The sequence below is a fragment of the Lutra lutra genome, chromosome 3, assembly GCF_902655055.1.
Source record: "Lutra lutra chromosome 3, mLutLut1.2, whole genome shotgun sequence".
Classification (NCBI taxonomy): Eukaryota; Metazoa; Chordata; class Mammalia; order Carnivora; family Mustelidae; genus Lutra; species Lutra lutra.
The window spans coordinates 29676954-29697570 of record NC_062280.1 but is presented as its reverse complement, the minus strand read 5'-3'; the positions used below and the strand labels follow the sequence as shown (position 1 = coordinate 29697570).

Genomic DNA, 20617 nt, shown 5'->3' with positions numbered 1-20617 from the left:
TCAGGCCTGGCCAGGGCAGTCTGGGGGTGCAGGGAGTGCCAGGGGCTTGGCAAGTACGGGGCCTACTCACCAGGGGTGTACTGAGAGGACCTTTCGCAAGAAGAGTGTGGCGCTTTGGGAGGTGTTGGGGTATAGCTGGAAGGCATCAAAGCGGCCCCCCACAATCCTAGCCTCTGTTTCCTGGGGGTCTGGCTCGTAGAATGGGGAGCGTCCACTGAGCCTGTGGTGGAGATAGCTCAGTTGACACGTGTGCACTGAAGGTCCGCTCACTGTCCCGGGGAACATTACTGTGGGGGCTCAGAGGGGCTCGGTGATCTGGGCGGGGCCATGCACCTATGTGGGGGGGGGAGGCGGGAGGAGGGGGGAGCAGGGAGAGGCGGCAGGTGCAGCCCGGGCGCACTCACATGATGTAGGTGAGCACCCCTGCTCCCCAGATGTCTGTGGCAGAGCCGATGGGTTCTCCCCTCACCATCTCAGGAGCTGACAAGAAACAGAGGTCAAGCTGAACCAGCTTCCTGATGGCAGAGGAGTGGGAGAGATGAGGGAGGCCCCTGGGGGCCTGAGGAGCAGGATGAGGCCCAGGTCACAAGACCACAGATCCAGCAGGCAGGAAGGGAGTGGGGGTGGCTCCCAGAGAAGGTGGGGGTCACCTGAGAAATCAGCCCAGGTATGGAATGGTGGGGTCCCCAGAACTACACTGGCACCAGCTCCCCCCGATCACCTCTGAGGTAGGGCACCCATTCACAAAGAACACTGCCAACAGCAGGGTGAGGCGCCGTGGAAATCAGCCTGGCTGGCTCTAATCCCAGGCCTGTCCCTTCTAGCTATGGGATGCTGGCAAGTACTAAGCCCGTCTGGCTCTCCCACTTCCTCATCTGTGAAGTGGGGCTTGTAGAGTAACTCCAAGGAGCAGAGCTGATAAACTAGCTAAGTGGTAGCTGGTTTCCCTCATGTATATATATTAACAATGGATTCTGTCTCATTTGATCAAACCCTGGCTCTAGCATTCATACCCGATATTGGACAAATAGGGAACCTCACTATACTCTTTCTTGTCTGCAAAATGGGGATAATGTTATGCCAATATCCAGGGCTACCATGAAGATAAATTAAAAAAAAAAAAAAGGCATGGAAAGGACTGAGTTCACTGCTTGCATACAGCAAGCACTCACTAAAGGACACGTGAAGGAGTGAAACAGAGTGAGCCCCGGCGGCTGCCCCTCCAGTGGGAGCCCCAGCCGCACCCCCACCCCGACCCAGGCCTGTGCGGCGCCCTCACCCATGAACTCCAGCGTGCCCGTGCGGTGGCCGAGGGGCCGCAGGGCCTGGGGGTTGTAGGGCTGGGCGCTGCCGAAGTCCACGATCTTGAGGGCGTTGTCGGGGGCCAGTAGCAGGTTGTCGGGCTTGATGTCCAGGTGCAGCACGTGGCGGCCATGGAGGTAGTCCAGCCCTTGTAGCAGCTGCACCACATAGGTGGCCACGTCGTCTTCCGAGTACCGGAACCTGGTGGGGGGGGGTAGCCAAGCGAAGCCCGTGACATCCCAGCTCAGCTCCCCCACGCCCCCACCAGGGTGCCCAGGTCCCCCAGGTACCGATCGCTGAGCCCGCAGAGGAGCTCGCGGTTCCCGCAGCTCTCGGCGATGAGCACGAGGTAGCGCGGGGTGATGTAGGCCTCGTGCAAGGCCATGAGCCGCTCATGCTGCAGTGTCCGCAGCACTTCGTACTCCTGCAGGACGCGCCGCTTGCCCTCGGCTGCATAGGGCACGATCTTAGCCACGAACGTCCGCCCGGTGGCATTCTCCCGGCACGCTCGCACCACACCAAAGCGGCCTCTGTTGGGGGTGGGGGGGACACATCACACACTCAGAGGAAAGGAGCTGGGGGCAGCAGGGGTGAGCGGGGGCCCCAGGGAGCAAGGATGCAGTGGTTTTGAGGGCGTCCTCTGAAGCCAGATCCTAGGAACCCGGGCCTGTGGCTCAGCTCTGCCCCTCACTGGCTCTGTACCTCGGGCAAATCCCATAACCTTTCCAACCTCAGTTTTCCTGTCTGTGAAATGGGTGATGATAATGCCATCTCTCTGTCTCTCAGAGTTGTGAAGAGTAAATGACATCATATGGTTAAAGAGCTCAGCATGGGGCCAGCCAAGGAAATTTGAACCCAGTAGTGCCAGGCACCCAGAAACCAGCCCCTCCCCAGCCCAGTCCAGGGCAGTCTGGTCTTCTCTCTGCATCCCACTCACTCCCCCCTTGGTCCTTCTTCCCTTCCTGGACCCACTTGCCTGGCTTTCTCCTCCAGGAAGGTGTAGGGTTTCTGAGGGGGCCCCTGCCGAAGAGTGGTACCCTCCGGCCCAGGAGAGCTGTGGGGACCACCCACAGGGGAGCTGGCCACCTCCTGGGCCGGGCTAAGGCTTCGTACAGTCACCTTGGTGGGCTCAGGAGGAGGTTCGGGGGCTGGGGGCTCGGGGGCTGGGGGCGCAGACACAAAGGAAGTTACCATATACAGGGGAGTAGAGGAAGATGCTGGCTTCAGCCCCTGAAGGGTAGAGGCTGGGGTTGGGATCCCAGTGTCAAGGACGGAAGACTGGGGCTCACCAGGGGTGGCCTGGGCACTGGGTGGGGTGGGCTCTGCTGTCTGGGCAGGCTGCAGGCCCCTGTGCTTTCGTGGGGGAGTCTGGGGTGGTGGACCCACAGCCTTGAGTGAGGACAAGGCCTGGCTGGGGGGCCCTGGGGGAGGCGAGGGGCCGGGAGCAGCTGGTTGAGGGGCTGGGGGAGTGGGAGCGGGAGTGGGAGCTGGGCTGGGGGTCAGGGGTGGGGCCAGTGAGGTAGGAGAGTGAGGAGGCGGGGCCCTGGCCGGCCCTGAGGTAACAGGGGCATCTTGGTGAGCAGCAGATGGCAGAACTGAGGAATCTAAGTGAAGACAAAGAAAAGCATCACCCTGATGCCCCTGGGCTGAAACTGGGGCGCTTAGCGGCCCCTCTGTTCTCTGGCCACCCCCATACCTTGTCCCACTGACCTTGTGTGCCCCTGACGATGACCTTCTCAGAAGGGTTGCTGAAAGGCCCTTGCCCTGCCCGGTTGGCGCAGGCCACACGGAATCTCACAGTCACACCGACTGGCAGGTGGGTCACGTTGTAATAACAGTCGGGGATGCCTGAGCTCACAGGGTGCCAGACAGACTCCCCTGTGGGCAGCGGAGGAGGGGCTGAGGCCACAGAAGGGGAGGCCCAAGCTCCCAGGGCTATCCATGAGGAACCCAGGGAGGGTGATCATGTCCTGGGCCTGTGCCTCTTCTGCCCCCTCCTCCCCCACTCCCCCGCCTGCCCTGTCCCTCACCATCCACCCGCCGCTCCAGCGTGTACGTGCAAGGTGCCTGGCTGTCTCCCGGCTTCCAGAGCACCAACGCCGTGTCCTGGTAGGTCTGGGGCACCTCAGGAGGAGCTAACTTTCCTGGGATGCCTGGCAAGTGGAGGGGAGCCCCAGTGAGCCCCTATACTCAGCTTAGAGCCCTTCAAGCCCTACCCACCATGTGTCATCCCTGCGCCCCCCGCCCCCGAGGTCCCGGCCCAGGCTCACGGGCCACAGCCACGGTGCAGGAGCTGGTGATGCTGCCCAGGATGTTGGTGGCCGAGCACTCGTACAGCCCCGCGTGTCGCCTGCCCGCCCGGGGGATGCTCAGCAGCTGCCGCCCGTCTTTGCAGGACACGATGATCACCGATGGCTCGGACTGCAGGGACCGCTTGTCTAGGGCCGGGAGGGGCACAGGGGGCTGCTGAGTGAGAAAGCACCCGTGGTCCTCCAGGCTCCCTCTCCCCTCACAGATGCCACCTCCCTGGAGCATCCCCTGGCCTTGGGCCCACTCGCTGCCCCCTCTCACCTTTCATCCAGGAGATATGGGGGGCAGGGCAGGCCGCCGGCAGGCAGAGCAGGGTGGCTGCCTCGCCCTCCAGCAGCACCTGGTCCTTGAGTTTGATGTGGAAGACTGGGGGGAAATCTGGGGGGAGGACAAAGACAGCCATGGATCTGCGGGAACCCCGGCTTGCTGGCCATGGAGGAAGGCAGGTGTCTGAGAGTGCTGGTGCTGCCAGCAGGGAGCAGAGGGAAAGGGGATCTCTTCCCAGTCAGATGTGGGAAGAAGAACCCCATGCCGTGCCTTCGAGAGTTTTCTCTGGGGTGAGTATCACTCTCCCAGGGTGTAGAATTATCTTTTCCTTTCATTGACCTTGGAGGATGCTTGGGAGCTCCGCTGTATGTGAACCGCCCAGAGCGGGGCCTGGCACCACGTGAGTGCTCTATAAGCATGGGTTAAGTAAAATAAAAACAAATATGGAAGCACTAGGCTGATTAAGATTTCATAATACCCACTCCCCCTGAGGCACCACAGGGCAAGTGGCAGGAGCCAGTGACCTGAGCTGAGACTCCTGGGATCGAACGTTACATTCAATCAAAATGTGTCGTCTCCAAAGACCTAAAGTCAAGGCAAATTCAGGGCACACCTTGGAAGTGTGTCAGCCTCCCCAACCCCTCGTCCCACCTGGGGTCTGGGGACATAGCCTTGGACCACATACATACTCCTTCAGGTCAGCTAAGTAGTGAGAGCTTCTACAGGGACAAGAGACAGCACCTGAATGACCTTGGACCATGTATTTTTCTGTAAACAGAGGGAAACCATGACACGAAGTTCTAGGCTTGCTGTGAGGATTGAGAGGTATGGGAGGGGCTTCGCGTGTGTCTAATGTATGTTCTGTGCTCCTAAGAGTTAGCTTCTATTGCTGATGTGCTCAGGAGAGGAGCTAAGGACAGACCCGCCAGAGAAAGAGGCTCTTCCAGCAAAGCGGGCCTCCTGCTGGTGAATGCAACCACGGCTGGGCTGTGGACAGGCCAAGGTCTTCCCTGCATTTCTGCAGGCCAGGTGGCTCTTTGGTGTTTCGAGGATTTGCCTTCCTGCTTCCTGGGAAGTCTCTTTAGAAAACTCTCAATCTGGTCCCAGCCACTGGGGGCGTGGGGTAAGGGGGGCAGAGAGAGCTGAGGGGTCCACACATTTGGGAGCCCCAGCTACTGCCTGTCTAAGGAACTGGGAGTGGAGGTGGGGATAAGCTGGGCAGGGGAGGAATGCTCTGCAGGAGTGAGTATCAGGAGAGCCAGCATGACCTCTCCCCCAGTTTCGTGCTCCACCCCAGTGTTCCCTGAGGAAGGGTCCCACACCAAGGGTCCAAGGACGCAAAGTAAATATAGTTTCACCCACGGCTGCCTCCTGACCAAGCAAGGGTACTGGGTAAGGGGAGAGGGGGCGGGCCGGGAGGAGAGGTGAAAGGTGACCCCAGCTCAGTCCTGCCAGTCCCGGCCCTATTTCCCCAGAGGCCAGCCCTAGTTGGTAAAGTGGACAGGGACAGCTTTCTTCCTGCAGGGAGGAGAAGAGGATAAGGTAAGGGGACACTGCCTCGGCAGGAAATCAGCCGCACAAGCAAAATGGAGCTGGGAGAGGAGCCCCAGTGGGAAGGACTCAGCTGTCCCCAGGCCTCAGGGCTGGCTTCTCTCTTTCTTTTCTCGCCTTTTCCACAGCTGCCCCCACGGACTGGCCTCCTTCCTCCCTCCTTGCGTGCTACAGCTCCCCTGCTTTGGGGAAGACACCCAAGCTCCCCTGGCCAGAGCTGGACCTAGTCGCCCCAAACTCAGCAGAGGCACGGTGGGAGCGGTGCTGGGGAGTTCTATTAGGAAACTGGGGATGGATAAAGATCCTGCACAGTCTGGCCTGGAGGGCCTACTCCTGTCGACCCCCTGCTCTGGGCTGCCTGGCCCCATGAAGCCTTTGCCTGTGCTCCCTGAGTAATGATCCTCTCCCAAGTAGGGGGCTGGGGTGGCCCCAGGTGGAGAATATCTTTCTCCCTGCACACTTGTGCAGAGAAACAGAGCAGCGCCTACCCCAAGTCCCCCTCCCCTCAGCAAAGAGCCCTGAAGGCTGCTTGCCGCCCCCGCCCCCCCACCCCCTATAGGGGCAGGGAGGATGGGGAAGGACAGCAAGGGTGTTCAGATCTATTGAGGAATGGAGAGTTGGGGCCACCACACAGATTGCGGGCCTCTGGGCTGGGAGAGAAAGAGTGTCTTTGGGTGCCCATTCCAGCATACACGCGTGTGGGGTGGGGCTTTGGGGGCAGGGGCACCCTGGCCTGTGCTCCTTTCAGAACTACGCCCTGTTACAGCCTCTGAGGGTCTCTCGGGAGGGAGGAGGCTAGCCAAAGGAAGGTGTAAATCTGACGTCCCAAAGCCGCCTCTGGGGTCTGGCTGCAGGGGACCACACAGCCCAGGCCCCTGGCTGCTGCCGCATACCATAGCAGCTCTGTGACTTGGCCGAGCTCCTGACGAGGCTCAGGCTGCTTCTTCACCAGGAAAACAGTGACCGTGGTAAGGAGAAACACGTACTAGGACACTCAGCATCTCTAGTTCGTGGGATTAGTTAATTCTGTTATTATTGCTATTTTCCTGATCTCTGGTCCCTTCTGCTATGGCCAGGGCTCTTCATGGGGGGCTCCACCCAGCGGTGACTGCGTCTGGGGCAGGGAGGCAGCTACTCACCCAGCAGGCCTCTTACCCGACTCACTGCGCACATACTGGTGACCCAAATCTTCCTGAGCACTGGCAGAGAGGTTTGGCTGTGAATAGCCCTTTTCCTTTCGTAGCCTCGAGAGGCCCCAGCGCCGCCGGCTTCGGCCTTCCCCAGGAGCTGTGAAGACCCAGACCCAGAAGCACTGGCTCAGCCAGTCCCTGAAAGCTCCCGCCTCCCAGCGGCCCTGGGCCCAGAGAAGCCACGAACTTGTAGCCACACACCCAACGCACCACCTCCGCCCCTCGGGCCAAGTCCATCCTCAGGACGTCCAGCTCTTTCTTCCAGAGCACCGCCCCAGCGCCCCACGCTCCTCCGCACTCCGCGCCTGCATCCCCGCTCCATACCCTCGGCCTAGCCACCCGTGTGTCGTCGCAGTCACCCCCCACGCCCCTTGGCCCCCTCTCCTCACCTGAGGAGCCGGACGTGCCGCTGGCCTCGGAGCCCAGGGACTCGGCGGAAGGCGTGCTGGCGCCGGCCTGGGCCGCCAGCTGGTTGTGCGGGACGCCGAGGCGCCGCAGACTCTCGCCCTCCGACGTGGCCCTGCGCAGCCGGCCGAAGAGCGGGGTGCTGCGGCCCGACGCGCCCCCCGAGTCCTCGCTGCTGCCGCTGCGCTGTAGCCGGCTGGACAGCCGCTCCAGCGTGGAGCTCAGCCTCCTGCGCACCGTCAGCACCGGTGAGCCCCGCGCCGAGCTGCCGCCCTCCGAGCTCTCCCCGTCCCCGCCGCGGGCCTCCCAGGCCGGGTGGCGCTGCGCCGGCGGGGTCCGCCGCAGACGCTGGGACAACGACAGCGAGAGGCGGCGGACGAGGCCCGGCTCCCCCACCGCCCTGAGGTCCTGCACGGAGTGGGAGCGCTCGGGCCGTCGGACCAGCTCTAGGGGCGTCCCCGCTGGGCTGGGCCGGTACATGCCGTCCTCCTCCTGAGCCCCGCGGAAGGGGCCGCGCTCCTCGGAGCGTGAGCGGCTGAGCAGTCGCAGCCCCCTTGATAGGGGCGACTCTCGGCTGCGCTTGAACTTGGCCTCAAACACGGCCTCTGACTCCAGGTTCTCGATGCTGCTGCTGAGACGGCTACCTGGCCCGCGGGGCACGGTGGGGATCCGAGCTTTCTCCCCCAGCACCGGGTGAGCCCCAGCTGTAGGCACGGGCTTCTCAGAGGCTTCTGGAGTTGGGGAGGCCACCCGGGCAAACACAGCCGGGTGGGGTCTGGGCTCGAAAGGAGGCGCCCCAGGGCCCTGCAGGGGACCTTGCGTGTGGCCTGAGAGCTGGAGCGACTGCATGATCTGGGCATAGGGTGTGAGAGGGGGCGCTGGGCTTTGCGGAGCCACTGGGGGCTGTGTACGCTTGGGGGCTGGGGCTGGCTCTAGCTTGGGCTTTGGGCTCTTTTCTTGGGCAGGCTGGGGCGCCAAGGGTTGTGGGGCATCACTGGGTGTGGTGGCAGGAGGCTTCAAAGACTTGGGGACACTGGATTTAGGGGCGCTGGGTTTGGAGGCACTGGGCCTCGCAGGGCTAGGTGGCTGGGCCTCGCTGAGGGCAGACAAGGAAGGAGACTCCTGGAGCCTTCGGGCCCCAAGCCTGGCCACGGGGATCTCGAGGGGCGCCCCAGCGCGGCGGTGCCGGCCCCGGGGCTCTGCCTCCCCCTGTGAGAAGCTGCTGCTCTTCTGCAGGCCCCATGTCTCAGGCGGAGGCTGGTGGCGCGGTGCGGCCTCGCTAGACGCAGCCCGGGCCAGGCGGGGATCCCGGGTGCGGCCCCCCAAGCTCTCTAACAGAGGGCCCCTGAGGCCGCTGACTTTACCATCCTCGGGGCTGCCCCGCAACAGCCGCTGGCGCAGGGCCTGCAGCCTCTGGGCGTACTCACCCTCCCCCAGGCCACCCCGGGTCAGGCGGGTGGCCCCCGGGCTGGGGCTTCGGCGCTGCGGCAGCTCCACAGAGGCTGCCTTGTGCAGGCCCCGGCCCGGCTCCCTTGGCCCGGCCCGGGGCAGGGCGCTCTCAGCAGAGCTGCCCCGCCGGAGCTCCCTCCGCTGGGGGCTGGACCCAGCTTGGGGCTCCTGGCCTGGGGAGGGGAGGGCCTCAGGGCTGGGGGCCTCCTGGTCCTGAGAGGGGGCCCGTCCCTGCTCCTGCCAGTCCATAGGGGTGGCAGCCCCAGCCTCTGGGGTCCCCAGGGCCTCATCTTCCGTGGGAATGTCGGTGAGGGACACCCGGGAGCCCGAGAACTCAGGCTGCAGTGGTCGGGGCACCGAGGGCAGCTCCTCCAGCTCTTCCTCTTCAGAGTCAGAGGAGGAGGAGAGCCCCCCGCTGGGGGGTGGTCTTCTGGGTACAGCTACCCACACCCGCTCTGGGGGTGCCCGCAGCAGCTCCGGGATGGGGCACAGCACCAGGTGGCACTTGTAGCTGATCTGGGAGCGCTGGAGACAGGGTCCTGGGGTCAGACCCGAGAGGGGTCCCTGGCGCTAGCCTGGCCCACATGAGCCCACCTCAGCCCCAGGGGCCAGGGAGAGAGGCAGAGGGTCAGGGAACAGGAGTGAAGCTGGGGACTGAGACAATAAAAACTGGATGAAGACAGCTGAGCAGAAAGTGAGGGCACATGATAGGAAAACGGCAGAGTTAGAGGGAACAAGTGCAGAGGGAGAAGGAGGGAGGCCCAGAGGCAGGACCCAGGGACACTCACCTGCCACCTCCGGCGGGAAAGGAACAGCTTCAGGTGATCCGTGCTCACCTCTGCGCCCTTGGCCTGTGTCTGCAAACCCAGGAAAGAGGGCCTGAGGCAAAGTCCCCCATCAACTAGACCCTCAGAGTTTGGCAGTGGAGAGACAAAGTCCACAGGAGGGGACAGTGGACTGAGCAGCCTTGAGTCTGGGCTCCTGGGGGTCCTCTCCCCCTCAGATCTGTCACAATTCCCACAGTCAAGGGGCCTATATAGGGACAAAATCCCTGAGCCTAACTGGAGTGGCAGAACCTCAGTGGTTCTCGGGCTGGGCTTTGGGGCTTACATCAGGGCTCATGGCCCTGTCCTGTTCCACTGGCTGCCCTCAGGAGCTGGGGCTCTGGCCCCTGGTCTGGGCTCTGCTCCCCAGGTCACCATCTGTCCCTGTGGAGATCCAGCGTCCCAGACATCTGGAGCGTTGGTGGGCCAGACCAACACAGATGCTTCCCTCAGCCACCCACCCAGGCTGTCCTTTTCAGAGCTCATTTATGATCTGAGAGCCCAGGCTCCTACTCCAAAGAACAGATACCAGAATGACCTCAACCTTCAGTTGACCCAGCAGAACACTCAATGGATGATTTATTCAGACACTCTTTCTGGGTCATTTGCTGAACCCCACCCCTCTGCCTGGCATTGTCCCCTGCACCGCTGGGGTTTGAAGATGAATGAGTGAGCATTCTGGCTGCACGGAGCTCAAAATCACCAGGCCGAGCCAGCCAGGCCACCCACCAACTGCGGGGCGGGACAGAGGTGGACGCGCAGGAGAAAGGAGGACCAGGGCTGGTCTCAAGAGGCAGGGAAGAGCCTGCTGATGAAGCCCCAAGATGAAGGGTGCCCAGACCTGTGCCTTGGAGGTCATGATACCCCAGCTTGAGCCTCAGTTTCCTTAGCAGCAAAAAAGAAGTAATAATGTCTTCCTTCACGGAGTTGTTGAGAGGCTAACAGACCATGTGTATATAAACTGCTTATAATGACTACTGCACACAGTAGGTGCTCAATAAATGGAGCTGTTAACAATGTTCTCCCTCCTCCCACCTCTTGTACCACTGCCTTGCAAGACTAGACTCACTTTGAACCAAGGATGTTCTAGGGTCTCCTCAGCGGTAGGCCTCCTGTAAAGGAATGCAGGTTAAGTGAGCCAGCCAATAAATGGGAACACAGGGCCTGTAAGGAGTTGGGAGACTGAACACTTAAGGTCAGAGGCTGGGGCAGGAGTGGGGGCTGGCACGAGGGGACTCTGCAGGCAGGGGGCTCCTCAGGGCCCTGCACTCACAGCCGGTCCTGCACCAGCACTTTGATGAGGAAGCCCCGGGCCTCCCTGCTCAGGCTCAGAAATGTGGTCTCCTCGAAGGCCACGTTGTAGTTCCGAATGTTCATCAATGTTGTCCGATCATTTTCCCCAACAAAGGGGGAGATTCCCGTCAGACTGCAGAGGAAGAGGGGACTTGTGTGAGAGGGGGGCAGGGCCCTGGAGCTGAGGCAGGGACTCCTGAGGGATGCAAGTGTCTAGGGACAGGGTCAGGCCCCCGGGGGCTATGGAGAAGGTAGAGGCTGGGGGATCCGAGCAGAAGGTGGTCTTTCAGACTCTTGCCTGTCCTGCCCCACCCCGAGCCCCCGGTAGGTGAGTCCTGCCTTGAGAACTGGGCGCCCAGCTCCCTGTTCTGGGCCCATGCTTTGGAGGACCTGTTGTGTCCCTCCAGTCATAGCCTGTCCCTGAGGTGAGGAGTCTGTGCCGAGGGGATAAGCGACCCTGAACCTGAGCCTCCCCCTTCCAGGGCCTGTTCTGAACACTCAGGGCCTCACAGTCCGCTGCCTAGATGGCATGAAGCCAGTACTGGCCTCTCTCTGTCCAGCCTCCGAAGGAGGCTGCCAGTGTGCCCACCCTGTATGGATGAGCACAGTGACAGAGCAAGCTTAGGCTTATAGGCTAGGGCATCCCCCTCATTCATGCATGAGGCCCCCTGCAGGGCAGCAAGGGGCAGGGGTGTGGAGGAGAAGGGGTGGGCTGCAGGCCCAAATTGCTCTCCTATCCCAGGCTCTGGAAATGTTAGGGGTCAGCCTGCTAGGCGCTCACTGAAAACCGGGATCCTAAGTGCAGAGGGGTCCTTACCAGAGGAAGGCGACAACGCCCACAGGCCTGTGAGGAAAGGAGAGTAATAGATGGGTGAGTGGACAGCTGACGTCCCACGAGAAGGCCGTCGTCTTCCGCTACCACCAATCTAGTGAGGAGGGGCCTCACTAGGTCAGATGGGTACAAGGATGCCTCCTCCAGGGAGGACTCTCAACCAAGAGGTCCTGACTTCCCTGGAAGAGTCAGGATCATGGCAAGGCCAGCCCAGGAAGCCCAGAGGAATCTGGGAACCAAGGGGCCGTGTGTGCCTCACTGTGGGGAGGCCAGGTGGCTACAGAGAAGGTTCCACACCTAGGGGTGATTAGGAGCCGAGGCTGGACAGGGCTAAGGCCTCGAGTGACTGGGTCCATTCTGGTGTGGGGCAGGTAGTAACATGGGCAAGCGGTCCCCGTGAGCTATGCCACCAACCTACTTCAGAGAAGGAAGCTGGGCTTGGTGAAGGTCCTCTCTGCCAGCATGCAAGTCCCCAACCAGCATGACACTGAGGGAAGCGGGGCCTGGCCACCCCCACAGCTCTGTGGGCCAGCATTATTACCAGATGTCGGTGACTCCAGACACAGGGGTCTGATTGACGATTTCGGGGGCCACGAACTCAGGTGTGCCGTACTGGCAGTACTGGGCCTCTCCTGGAGTCAGCTCCTGGGCGTTCCCAAAGTCACAGATCCTCACCTGCTCTTCGCCCTCTGCACCATCCCATACCATCAGGTTCTCTGGCTGCAGAACAGCAGGGAAATCATGGGAGCTGAGTGAAGCGGGGAGGACGCCCCACCGCCTGCCTCGCACAGGGGCTGCCTGCTCCCCACTTCCCACCTGCACCTCACCTTGACATCCAAGTGCAGCACATGGTTCTGGTGCAGGTAGCATATTCCCTCCAGCACTTGCTGCATGTACGCCCGGATCTGTGGAGACGGGAGGTCCAAAATCCGTGGGGAAAGGGTAGGACATTATGTTTGATCACTGCCAGAGCTGTGGCAAGAAGTCAGGCTACGCCTAAGAAGTGGTCTTCAGATAGCTGATAAGTCGGTTGAAACATAGATTTGGGATTTCTGAGATCTAGGGCCTCCAAGTACAGCTGCACAGGTTGTGCACAGCACAATTATAGGAGGGAACCATCTATATTATAATAAATAGAACTGTGCAGTATACAATTTATACTGCCCTACAGGGCAGGACAGCAGTGAGACTGAATAGAGTCTAGGTGGGGCTCTTTCGGAGAGAAATGTCTGGGGAATGCTTATTTGAGGAGACTGGGAACCAACAGAGGTAGGTGTCACCACCACCCCTGGCCTATTCATGGCACAGATGGCAGGACCAGGACACGCCCCTCAGTTCTCAGAGCTCAGGTGGGTAAACACCAGTGCCCAACCCAACCCCTACCACCCACTGCCCTCACCTCAGACTCACACACGGTGGGTTTCCTGGCCATTCGCTCCAACAGCTCCTCTGTGCATCTGCGTCCCCAATCAAGGAGAAGAGTGACAGTGCCAACTTCTGGGCCATCCCTGAACAGTGCCCTCCACCCCTAGAGCTCAAGGCAGATCCCAGCTCTGCATATTTCTCCTTCCCCTTAAAGCACAGCTAATACCAGCCCGCCACTGTGTCTCCAGCACCACCCCCCACCGTCATCAGGGTGCCCAGATGGGACCACCCTGCTCGACTTCTCATTTGCTGCAGGATCTCAGGCCAGTCACCCAACCTCTCTGAGCCTAGATTCCCTCAGGCGTAAAATGGGGATGACATCTCTCAATGACCCTGTTAGATATTTAAAAAGATCAAGTTAGAGCAGAATTTTGTTGACTGTGGATGGACCTTCCTGCCTCTATTTGAGAATGACCCAGAAGCCCATGACAGGTAAGAGGGGCATGTGGCTGAGATCTGGGTTCTAACAGTGCCGACTGGGAGGCGGGGATGAAGGATATGGTCACCCTGCTAATGGGAGGGACAAGGGGACCACCCAGCATGCTACGCACAGTGTGGCTCTTTTGAACCCAAGGTCTCATGAGAGTCTAAAATCCATTCTTCGTGCAAACAGCCTCCCCAGTTCAGCTGGTGCCAAGGCTCATCTGAAACGGAGTCACTCTGAATGTACGGATAGACTGTCCTGCATTTCGTGCACATGCCTTTTGTTGGCGGGATGACCTTGGATGAGTCACTTAACCTCTCTATACCTCAGTTTTATCATTTGTAAAATGGGGATAAAATGGGGGCGCCTGGGTGGCTCAGTCGGTTGAGCGTCCAACTCTTGGTTTCGGCTCTGATCACCATCTCAGGGTTGTGGGATTGAGCCCCGTGTCAGGTTCCACATTCAGCCCAGAGTCTGTTTGGGAGTCTCTCCCTCTCCCTCCGCCCCTCGCCCCGTCTCCCTAAAATAAATTAAAAATTCTGGAAAAAAATGGGCATAAAAAGATTCCACGAGATCACACAGGAGGATTAAGTAGGTTAATAGCTATTGAACTCTTAGCGGCTGCCAGGCACACACTGAGTGCTATGTAAGTTTAAGCTAAGAAAAGGCAGTGGAGGGACAGGGGCTAAAAACAGCTGGTTTTTGCAGAAGTCTCCAGAATCTGCTCTGTAAAGTCCTCACAAGATGCCTTCAGAACTCCCAGCCGTCTATGGGAACATTTCCCAAAAGGGGGCCAGTGCAGCCTGTCAATGGGGCCTCTTTGTAAAGTGTAAAATGTGTTGCTGATTGGCCACAGGTCCCCTCCCCTCCCGGCCTATCTCAGGATACAGCTCGGTGACGATGACCAGTCCCCGACGCCTCTCAAAGGCCTCATGGAAGTAGAGGACGCAGTCATGCTGGAGCCGGGCCAGCAGCCGGGCCTCCCGCCACGCTGATGCCTTTTGCTTGGCCTGGCTGGGGATGAACTTGGCCGCAAACTCCAGGCCAGAGCTTCGCTCCACCACGCGCCGCAGGTAGGAGAAGGCACCCCTGGGTGATGACACAGGGAGGTGAGGGGCTCGAGGCACACCCCCCACCACAGCACTCCATGGCCTGAGAGCCTCAGACCCAGGCCCCCTTTGGTTCCCAGGCACTGCGCCCCCTCCCAGGCCCACACCTGCCAATCTCTTGATGGATGTCGTAGAAGTCGCTGAGTCTCCTTCCTCGCTGTTCCTCCGCTTCCCCGGCCCCCTCTACCTCCATGGCTGTCTGAACTGGGGAAGAGATGCTTGGTGTTAGGTGGGGTGGGCAACAGAGGGATGAGGGCAGAGACAGGGCCAGGCAGGGCGGATGGAGGAGACAAAACAAGAGCGAGAATGTCAGCCTGGGATGGGGCGCCGGGGCTGGAAGATAGGGGTGGTAGAGGGGCAAAGGGCCTGGTGAGTGGCTCCTGGCCCAGGGCTCACATCGCCTCCCTGAGAGTAAGTGCTTTGCCCTCCTCCCCTTGCGTGCACACCTGAACGCACAGCCAGCTCGGCTTTGCAGGAAACCTCCCCGGCGGGGTTCCGGGCGGTGCAGGTGTACACCCCTCCATCCTGGGTCCCAGCGCTGAGCACCACCAGGGAGCACTCGTTCTCTTCGTACACAAAGCTCACGTGGCTACTCTCGGTCAGCAGCCCCTCGTCCTGCAGAGGCGGCCGTCACCTCCAGCCCAGGCCTGGCTTTACTGCCCCCCCGGACCCACCTCCATGTCCATGCCTGACAGCCAGTCTCATCCCCACCGCGAGCCCAGGAACTCTTCGGCCCCAGGGCCCCAATACTATCTCTGTCCTAAGGGCTTTGCTCACAGCCCTGGGAGCCTTGCTCCCTTCAGCACCCCGAATCAGCTCCACTTTTATCTCCCACTGATAGCCCTGTACCTCCCAGTTAGTCCCCTGGTTCCTGAAACATGTACCAGCATCACATGGAACCCTGGGTACCACTCTCTTCTCCTAGCCACACCTCTGACAACACCTCTGTTCTTCTCTGTCCAGGTTCCCCTCCTCCTAAGGTGGCCAAGACTCCTCCTGTGCAGAAATCTGTCCTCTCTGAACCGCAGACTCCCAGCCGGCCCCATGCTAGGACCCTCCCACCGAGGCCTTTGTCACCCTCTGACCTTGTACCACATGATGTCTGGCAATGGCTTCCCCTCCACCACCACAGCGAAGCGAGCGGTCTCCCCAGCGCCCACCTCCACGTCCTCCATGATGGACTCAAACCGAGGGGCCTCTGAAACACACAGCGCAGGGTAGGGGGTGGCGGGGAGAGGTGGCAACAACACTGGGATCACGAGGTCCTGTCTTCTCAAGTCCCTCTCCAAGTCCTCCCTCAGCAACGGGCCCAGGCAGAACACCAGCCAGTCCCCCACCCCCACTGAGCCCCAAGAGCCCCGCCCCCCCCACCCCCCCACCCCCGCCGCCCCTGTACATCCACACGTGATGTTCTCCAAATCTCAAAAGACCTAAGCCATGGGGTGCAGCCTTGCTTTGTTGGACCCTCCGTGTTCATCTGCCAGCTTTGAAACTAGATTTTCACACACAAAAGAAATCTGGATTTCCTGCCTCTCTGGAAAAATCAGGATTGGGCAATCCTGAGCCTCTTCCCTCGCTGCATTAATGGGCTGGCGCGGAGCGGCTCGATGCTGCCCCCTGTGGGTGATCGCCCTTCTGCATGGCCCTGTCTCTGGCTTTACCTGCGTGGGCCTGCGCAGGCTGCCCAGGCTGTGTGCCTGAATTCAAATCACAAGTGGCACTGCCTCTACCTTGAGGTTTTCTCTCTGAATCTTATTTAAATGTTTAAGCGGGCTTTTGCCATCCAGGACATGGCAAGACCAACAAACAGGTACCGATTCTCAGTTTAGCTCTCCTGCACGTGACTGTGATTTCATTCTCTAAGCATATCATGCGGTCGTGTTATTTCCTGGCAAAGCGGCTTCTAATTCTCAGGATGGAATTAAATACATATTCCAACGTGCTTTGTGGAGGAAGCAGTGACTTCCCAGCGCCCTGCCTCCTGAGCGTGTTTGAGGATCTCAGCTTTAAGAGGTGTGGCAGAGTAGCCCAGAGGGATGAGCCAGGCGCTGGGCAGGGATGGCCACCCATCCCTGGCACGTAACCTAATTTTACACAGATAAGAGACACTACCGTGGGAACAGATATGGTGGGAAGAAGCCATTCCATGGGCCCTGCCTGGAGGCTGGGGTGGGGGGTAGGCACAGGGTCTGGAGTTTGTAAGATCCAATCCCAGGCCTGTTCTAGTTCTCGCTGGCTGGGACGCTGTCTGTCTGTCTCTCTTTCTCACTCTCTATCTCGGTCACTGACCCAGCCAGTCTGGGCTACAGGGCTCTTGGTGGCCAGGGCCTCCCAAACCCAAGGGCTTTTCCTATATCTGGGAAGAGAAAGGAGTCCTGCTGATGGTATGCTCCAGGAGCAAAGTGGCAGGTTGAGTATGAGGTGCCAGGAGGTGTGTGTTGGAGGAGGGAGGACAGGGACAGGGAGGAGACAGGGACCCAGACAATTGGTGCCGCCCCCCTCCATCTCCATCAGGGCAAGCAGGGCTCCCCCATCTCTCCCTCACACACCCTGCTGCCACTTCTCTTCTACTTTAAAGATCCCTTCCCACCCCTCTAGGAATCTGGTTTCTAGTTCAGAGGTTGCGGGGGCCACTCTGTGAGAGTGAAAGTACTGGAAGGTTTCAAATGAACAGTTTTTTAAAAGCACCAGCAAATGTGCACTTCTCCACCATAGGATTGCCTGTGCTCCCTAAAATGTCACTTTCTTTGCGTTTGGTCGGAATTGTATCTACTCAGCAGGTAACACTGTTTAGCTCATGCTGATCTGAAGTTCTGAGTGGCAGTTACATATGTCTAGTTAATTAACAAACTGGAAAACAAGACAATTACTACTTAATGCATGCCTCCGGTTGAGAGATGACATCTTTAAAGGAAAAATTATACAAAGGGTCCTCACCGCAAAGGTTGGGAGGCTCTGTCAAAAGGGCTTGTGCAAAAGGGTGTGCAGGGGCCCCAGATCTGGGGGACTGCTGATCAGCTGTGCCCGCTTGGGGCCTTTCCTTTTTGAAATTGACTTGGTCTCCCCATGCCTGTTATATTTGAGGTCCTATATCCTGTTGTGTTTAACACAGGATGTTAAGAGCACCGCCTGGCTCTGGAGTCCAGCATGCACCCGGACTTGAATCCCAGTTCCTGTACTTAGGAGGCTGGGGGACCCTGGGCCTGTGACTTAGCGTACTCTCTGAGGCTCAGTTTCGTGTTCTGTAAAATGAGGATAACCAACCACATCTCGCTGGGTTAATGTAAACATTCCTTGAGGTGATGCGTGGAAGGTCCTTCATGCTAAGTCTGGCACGTATCAGGTGTCCTCAGTAAATATCTGATGAGTACTATCTCTGTTACTTCCACTAGCCCTGGTATAACAGCCGTTTGATGGACAGGCTTGACAGGTAGGCATGAGGAGCGGGTTGTGGGCCTCAGAAGGAGGAGAAGGAAGAAGGCCCGCTGTTACTCACCTGCCAGCTCCAGGGTGACCGAGCAGGCCTGTGTGCCGTGGCGGTTACGGGCCGTGCAGGTGAGGGGCCCCATGTCTCTGCGGCTCACCCGGCAGATCCGAAGACAGTACTGGTCGTCATCTGGCTGGCTCAGCTCATACACCCCTGCCCGCGCCTCTAGGAGGGCCCCTCGGCAGCTAAGGGACACATGACAGGGAGGTCACCCAGGATCCAGCCACAGGGGAGTCAGGCCAGGATGGCCGGAGCTGGACGGCCCCATGTGGGAAGTGAGGCACGCCAGGTGGGGCCCCACCTCCTCCAGACGACCTGGGCCTCCACATGGTTGAAGGTGACCGTGATGCTGGCAGGCTGTCCCTCCACCACATACACGATATCTGGCTTGTCCAACACGGCAGGTGCCTCCTCCAGGGGTGGGCCTGGCCGGATGAGAGCGCAGGCTGAAGTTGGACTTGACACCAGGGACTTAGCACACTCTACGTTTTTACCCTCTTAACCACCACCGGAGCTCCAGGTTTACAGACGGGGAAGTGACGTTCAAAGAGGGTTCAGCAAGTTGTCTAGGATACGCAGCCAGGAAGTGGCAGAGCTGGGACTGCACCCCGCCATCCCCTGTCCGCTTGTCTGATCCCAGAGCCTCAGCCTCACCCACCACGTGTGCTACCATCAGGAGAAAGAAACGCTCGGACTGGCTGAGGTCACTCCCAGACACAGCAGGTCCAGACCAGCCCTTGAGTCTCCACCACCAAGAGCTGGTTCTCTGGCCCTGTAGCCTCCACCCCACCTCTGGAGGGGCACCCAGACTCACCATGTTCCAGGAGCTGTGCTGGCTCGGAGGGGGGTGAGGGCTTGCTGCTGCTCTTGATGGTGGTGCTGAGGACCCGGAAGACGTGCTGGACCCCCTTACGCAGCCCCATGGCTGCCCACCCAGGCTCCCGCAAGCCCGTGGCCAACACTGTCCACTGGTCTGAGCCTAGAACCTGGTGCTGCACAGTGTAGGTCAGGGCGTCTGGGTCTGGGGGGAAAGCAGCTGCTGGAGGTGGGCATTGCTGGGACACCCCCCCAGCCCCCCATTCAACTGGCTCAGGACCTAGAAACTCCTCATTAGCCTGCTCTGAGGACCTGCCTCAATTTCTCCTGTTGCTTCTGCCTGCCCCCCCCACCCCCGATCTGCTCTTTCCAACCACTGACCTAGCCAGCCATGCTCAGAGCCAACAACATGCCAGGCATGGGTCCAGCTACAGACACGGAAGGAGGGAACTTAGCTCATATCCCAATTCCTTGCTATTGCCTGAGGTGGGGAAACTGAGGCACAGAGCAGGAAGAAGTCATGCCCAGGGAAGGGGAGGGCATTCCCAGGATCATGAGCCAAGCACCCAGTCCCTCCGAGAAAGGGAATGGGCTGCCCCTTCGTGGCCTCTCCTGACACACAGCCATGGCTTTATCCACCTTGAAGAGGAGACTGGCCAAGCAGCTCCTGGCCACGTTCCCAGTGTTCCATGCTTACCCTCTACCAGTACACTTCTTTGGGCCTTGACCCCCAGCCTGGCTCCTTCGGTGCCCCTGCCTGAGCCTGCCTGCATCCCATCCCCACCCAGGAGCCCCATGGGGCCTGACGCACCGATGGCCATGTCCAGACCCCTGGGAGGGTTCCACGTGAGCGTGATCATCCTGCCAGTCACAGCCGCCACCTGTGGGGCGCCATCTGGGGGACCTGGAACCACATCTGAAAGCCACAGGTCAGGGGTCTGCCATGTTCCTCAGGGCCCCATGGGTCTGCAGGTTCACCAGGTCTCGGGATGGTGGGCCAGGGACTGGAGGCACAGCCACAGTGCCGGGGGCAAGGCCAGACAGCTCCCCGGGGCCCAAGGGTAAGGGAGCCGGGGTGGAGGCCCCGCTCTCACCTGGGCCCCTGGGGAGGGCCAGTGGCTAGGCTGCAGATGCAGCAGACCAGGAAGACGTGAGCCTCACCTGTGACATAGAGGTGAGCATAGCACGCAGCTTTGCCCAGCTTGTTGGCGATGACACTCTTGTAGACACCGGCATGCTGAGGTCCCACAGCAGGGAACACCAGGCGATGGACATCCCTGTCTGGGGGGTGGGGGACACAATGATACCGGGCCTGAGCCAGGAGGATACTGGGTGGGCCCATGTCCCCAGAGGCCTGGCCCTTTACTCCTTACTGGCTGTAGGGGGCAGGCGAGGGGGCAGGAGTGGGGCAGATGGCAAGAAGCATGTCCACCTCATAGCAAAGCCAAAGTCCAGGCTGTCAAGGCTACACCTGCAGGCACGTCCCTTTTTGCCTGTCCCTCCAATGACTTCTCATGCTCCCCCACACTGATTCCGCCTCCGAGCTCCTGTCCCGTTGACAGCCCCACATCTCTGCATCTCTGGTGGTCACACCATGGCATCAAAGTACTGACCGGGTTTTGTCCCTAAGGCCCCTCCGTCAGTCCCCTCTCCATCCCCATGGCTGCTGTTGTCCCACCTGCAGCACAGCGCCCATGACTGCCCTCCACCAGCGTGGTCCACACTCTGCCAATGGCCCCACATGTAACCCCTCGGCCTGGAAACCTTTAAGGTGCCCCCTGCATGCAGGCTAGCATCCAGAGCCTCAGCCCAAGAGCCCATCCAGCCACGTCTCCTGCCCTTCCTCCTGCAATTCCTCCAACCCCGACAAGCCTTTGGGGTCCTGCACACACACAGAAGTTCCATCTCCAAGCTTTTGCTCACAAAATTCCTC

General features: G+C 59.9%; 1 protein-coding gene across 13 annotated transcripts in view; it reads right to left on the bottom strand.

Annotated features, from left to right (window-relative positions):
* Positions 1-20617, bottom strand: part of SPEG (striated muscle enriched protein kinase) — a 55798-nt gene that overhangs the window by 1321 nt on the left and 33860 nt on the right. For 10 of the 13 annotated variants that reach the window (XM_047721074.1, XM_047721079.1, XM_047721075.1 and 7 more), the window contains 27 exons: positions 19846-19965; positions 19496-19600; positions 18683-18889; positions 18170-18293; positions 17878-18053; positions 15467-15579; positions 14828-14996; positions 14489-14585; positions 14161-14361; positions 12823-12880; positions 12251-12328; positions 11965-12143; positions 11409-11435; positions 10572-10724; positions 10368-10410; positions 9263-9331; positions 7010-8999; positions 6586-6717; positions 3874-3990; positions 3573-3740; positions 3333-3455; positions 3013-3180; positions 2279-2906; positions 1593-1832; positions 1280-1503; positions 405-480; positions 71-220 (listed from right to left, as the gene is read on the bottom strand). In XM_047721074.1, coding sequence (XP_047577030.1) covers positions 71-220; positions 405-480; positions 1280-1503; positions 1593-1832; positions 2279-2906; positions 3013-3180; positions 3333-3455; positions 3573-3740; positions 3874-3990; positions 6586-6717; positions 7010-8999; positions 9263-9331; positions 10368-10410; positions 10572-10724; positions 11409-11435; positions 11965-12143; positions 12251-12328; positions 12823-12880; positions 14161-14361; positions 14489-14585; positions 14828-14996; positions 15467-15579; positions 17878-18053; positions 18170-18293; positions 18683-18889; positions 19496-19600; positions 19846-19965 — 5935 coding nt within the window. Of the gene's footprint in view, positions 1-70; positions 221-404; positions 481-1279; positions 1504-1592; positions 1833-2278; positions 2907-3012; positions 3181-3332; positions 3456-3572; positions 3741-3873; positions 3991-6585; positions 6718-7009; positions 9000-9262; positions 9332-9884; positions 9895-10367; positions 10411-10571; positions 10725-11408; positions 11436-11934; positions 12144-12250; positions 12329-12822; positions 12881-14160; positions 14362-14488; positions 14586-14827; positions 14997-15466; positions 15580-17877; positions 18054-18169; positions 18294-18682; positions 18890-19495; positions 19601-19845; positions 19966-20617 lie in introns of those variants that run through there. The other 3 variants (XM_047721085.1, XR_007125789.1, XR_007125790.1) reach the window with 3 other exon arrangements.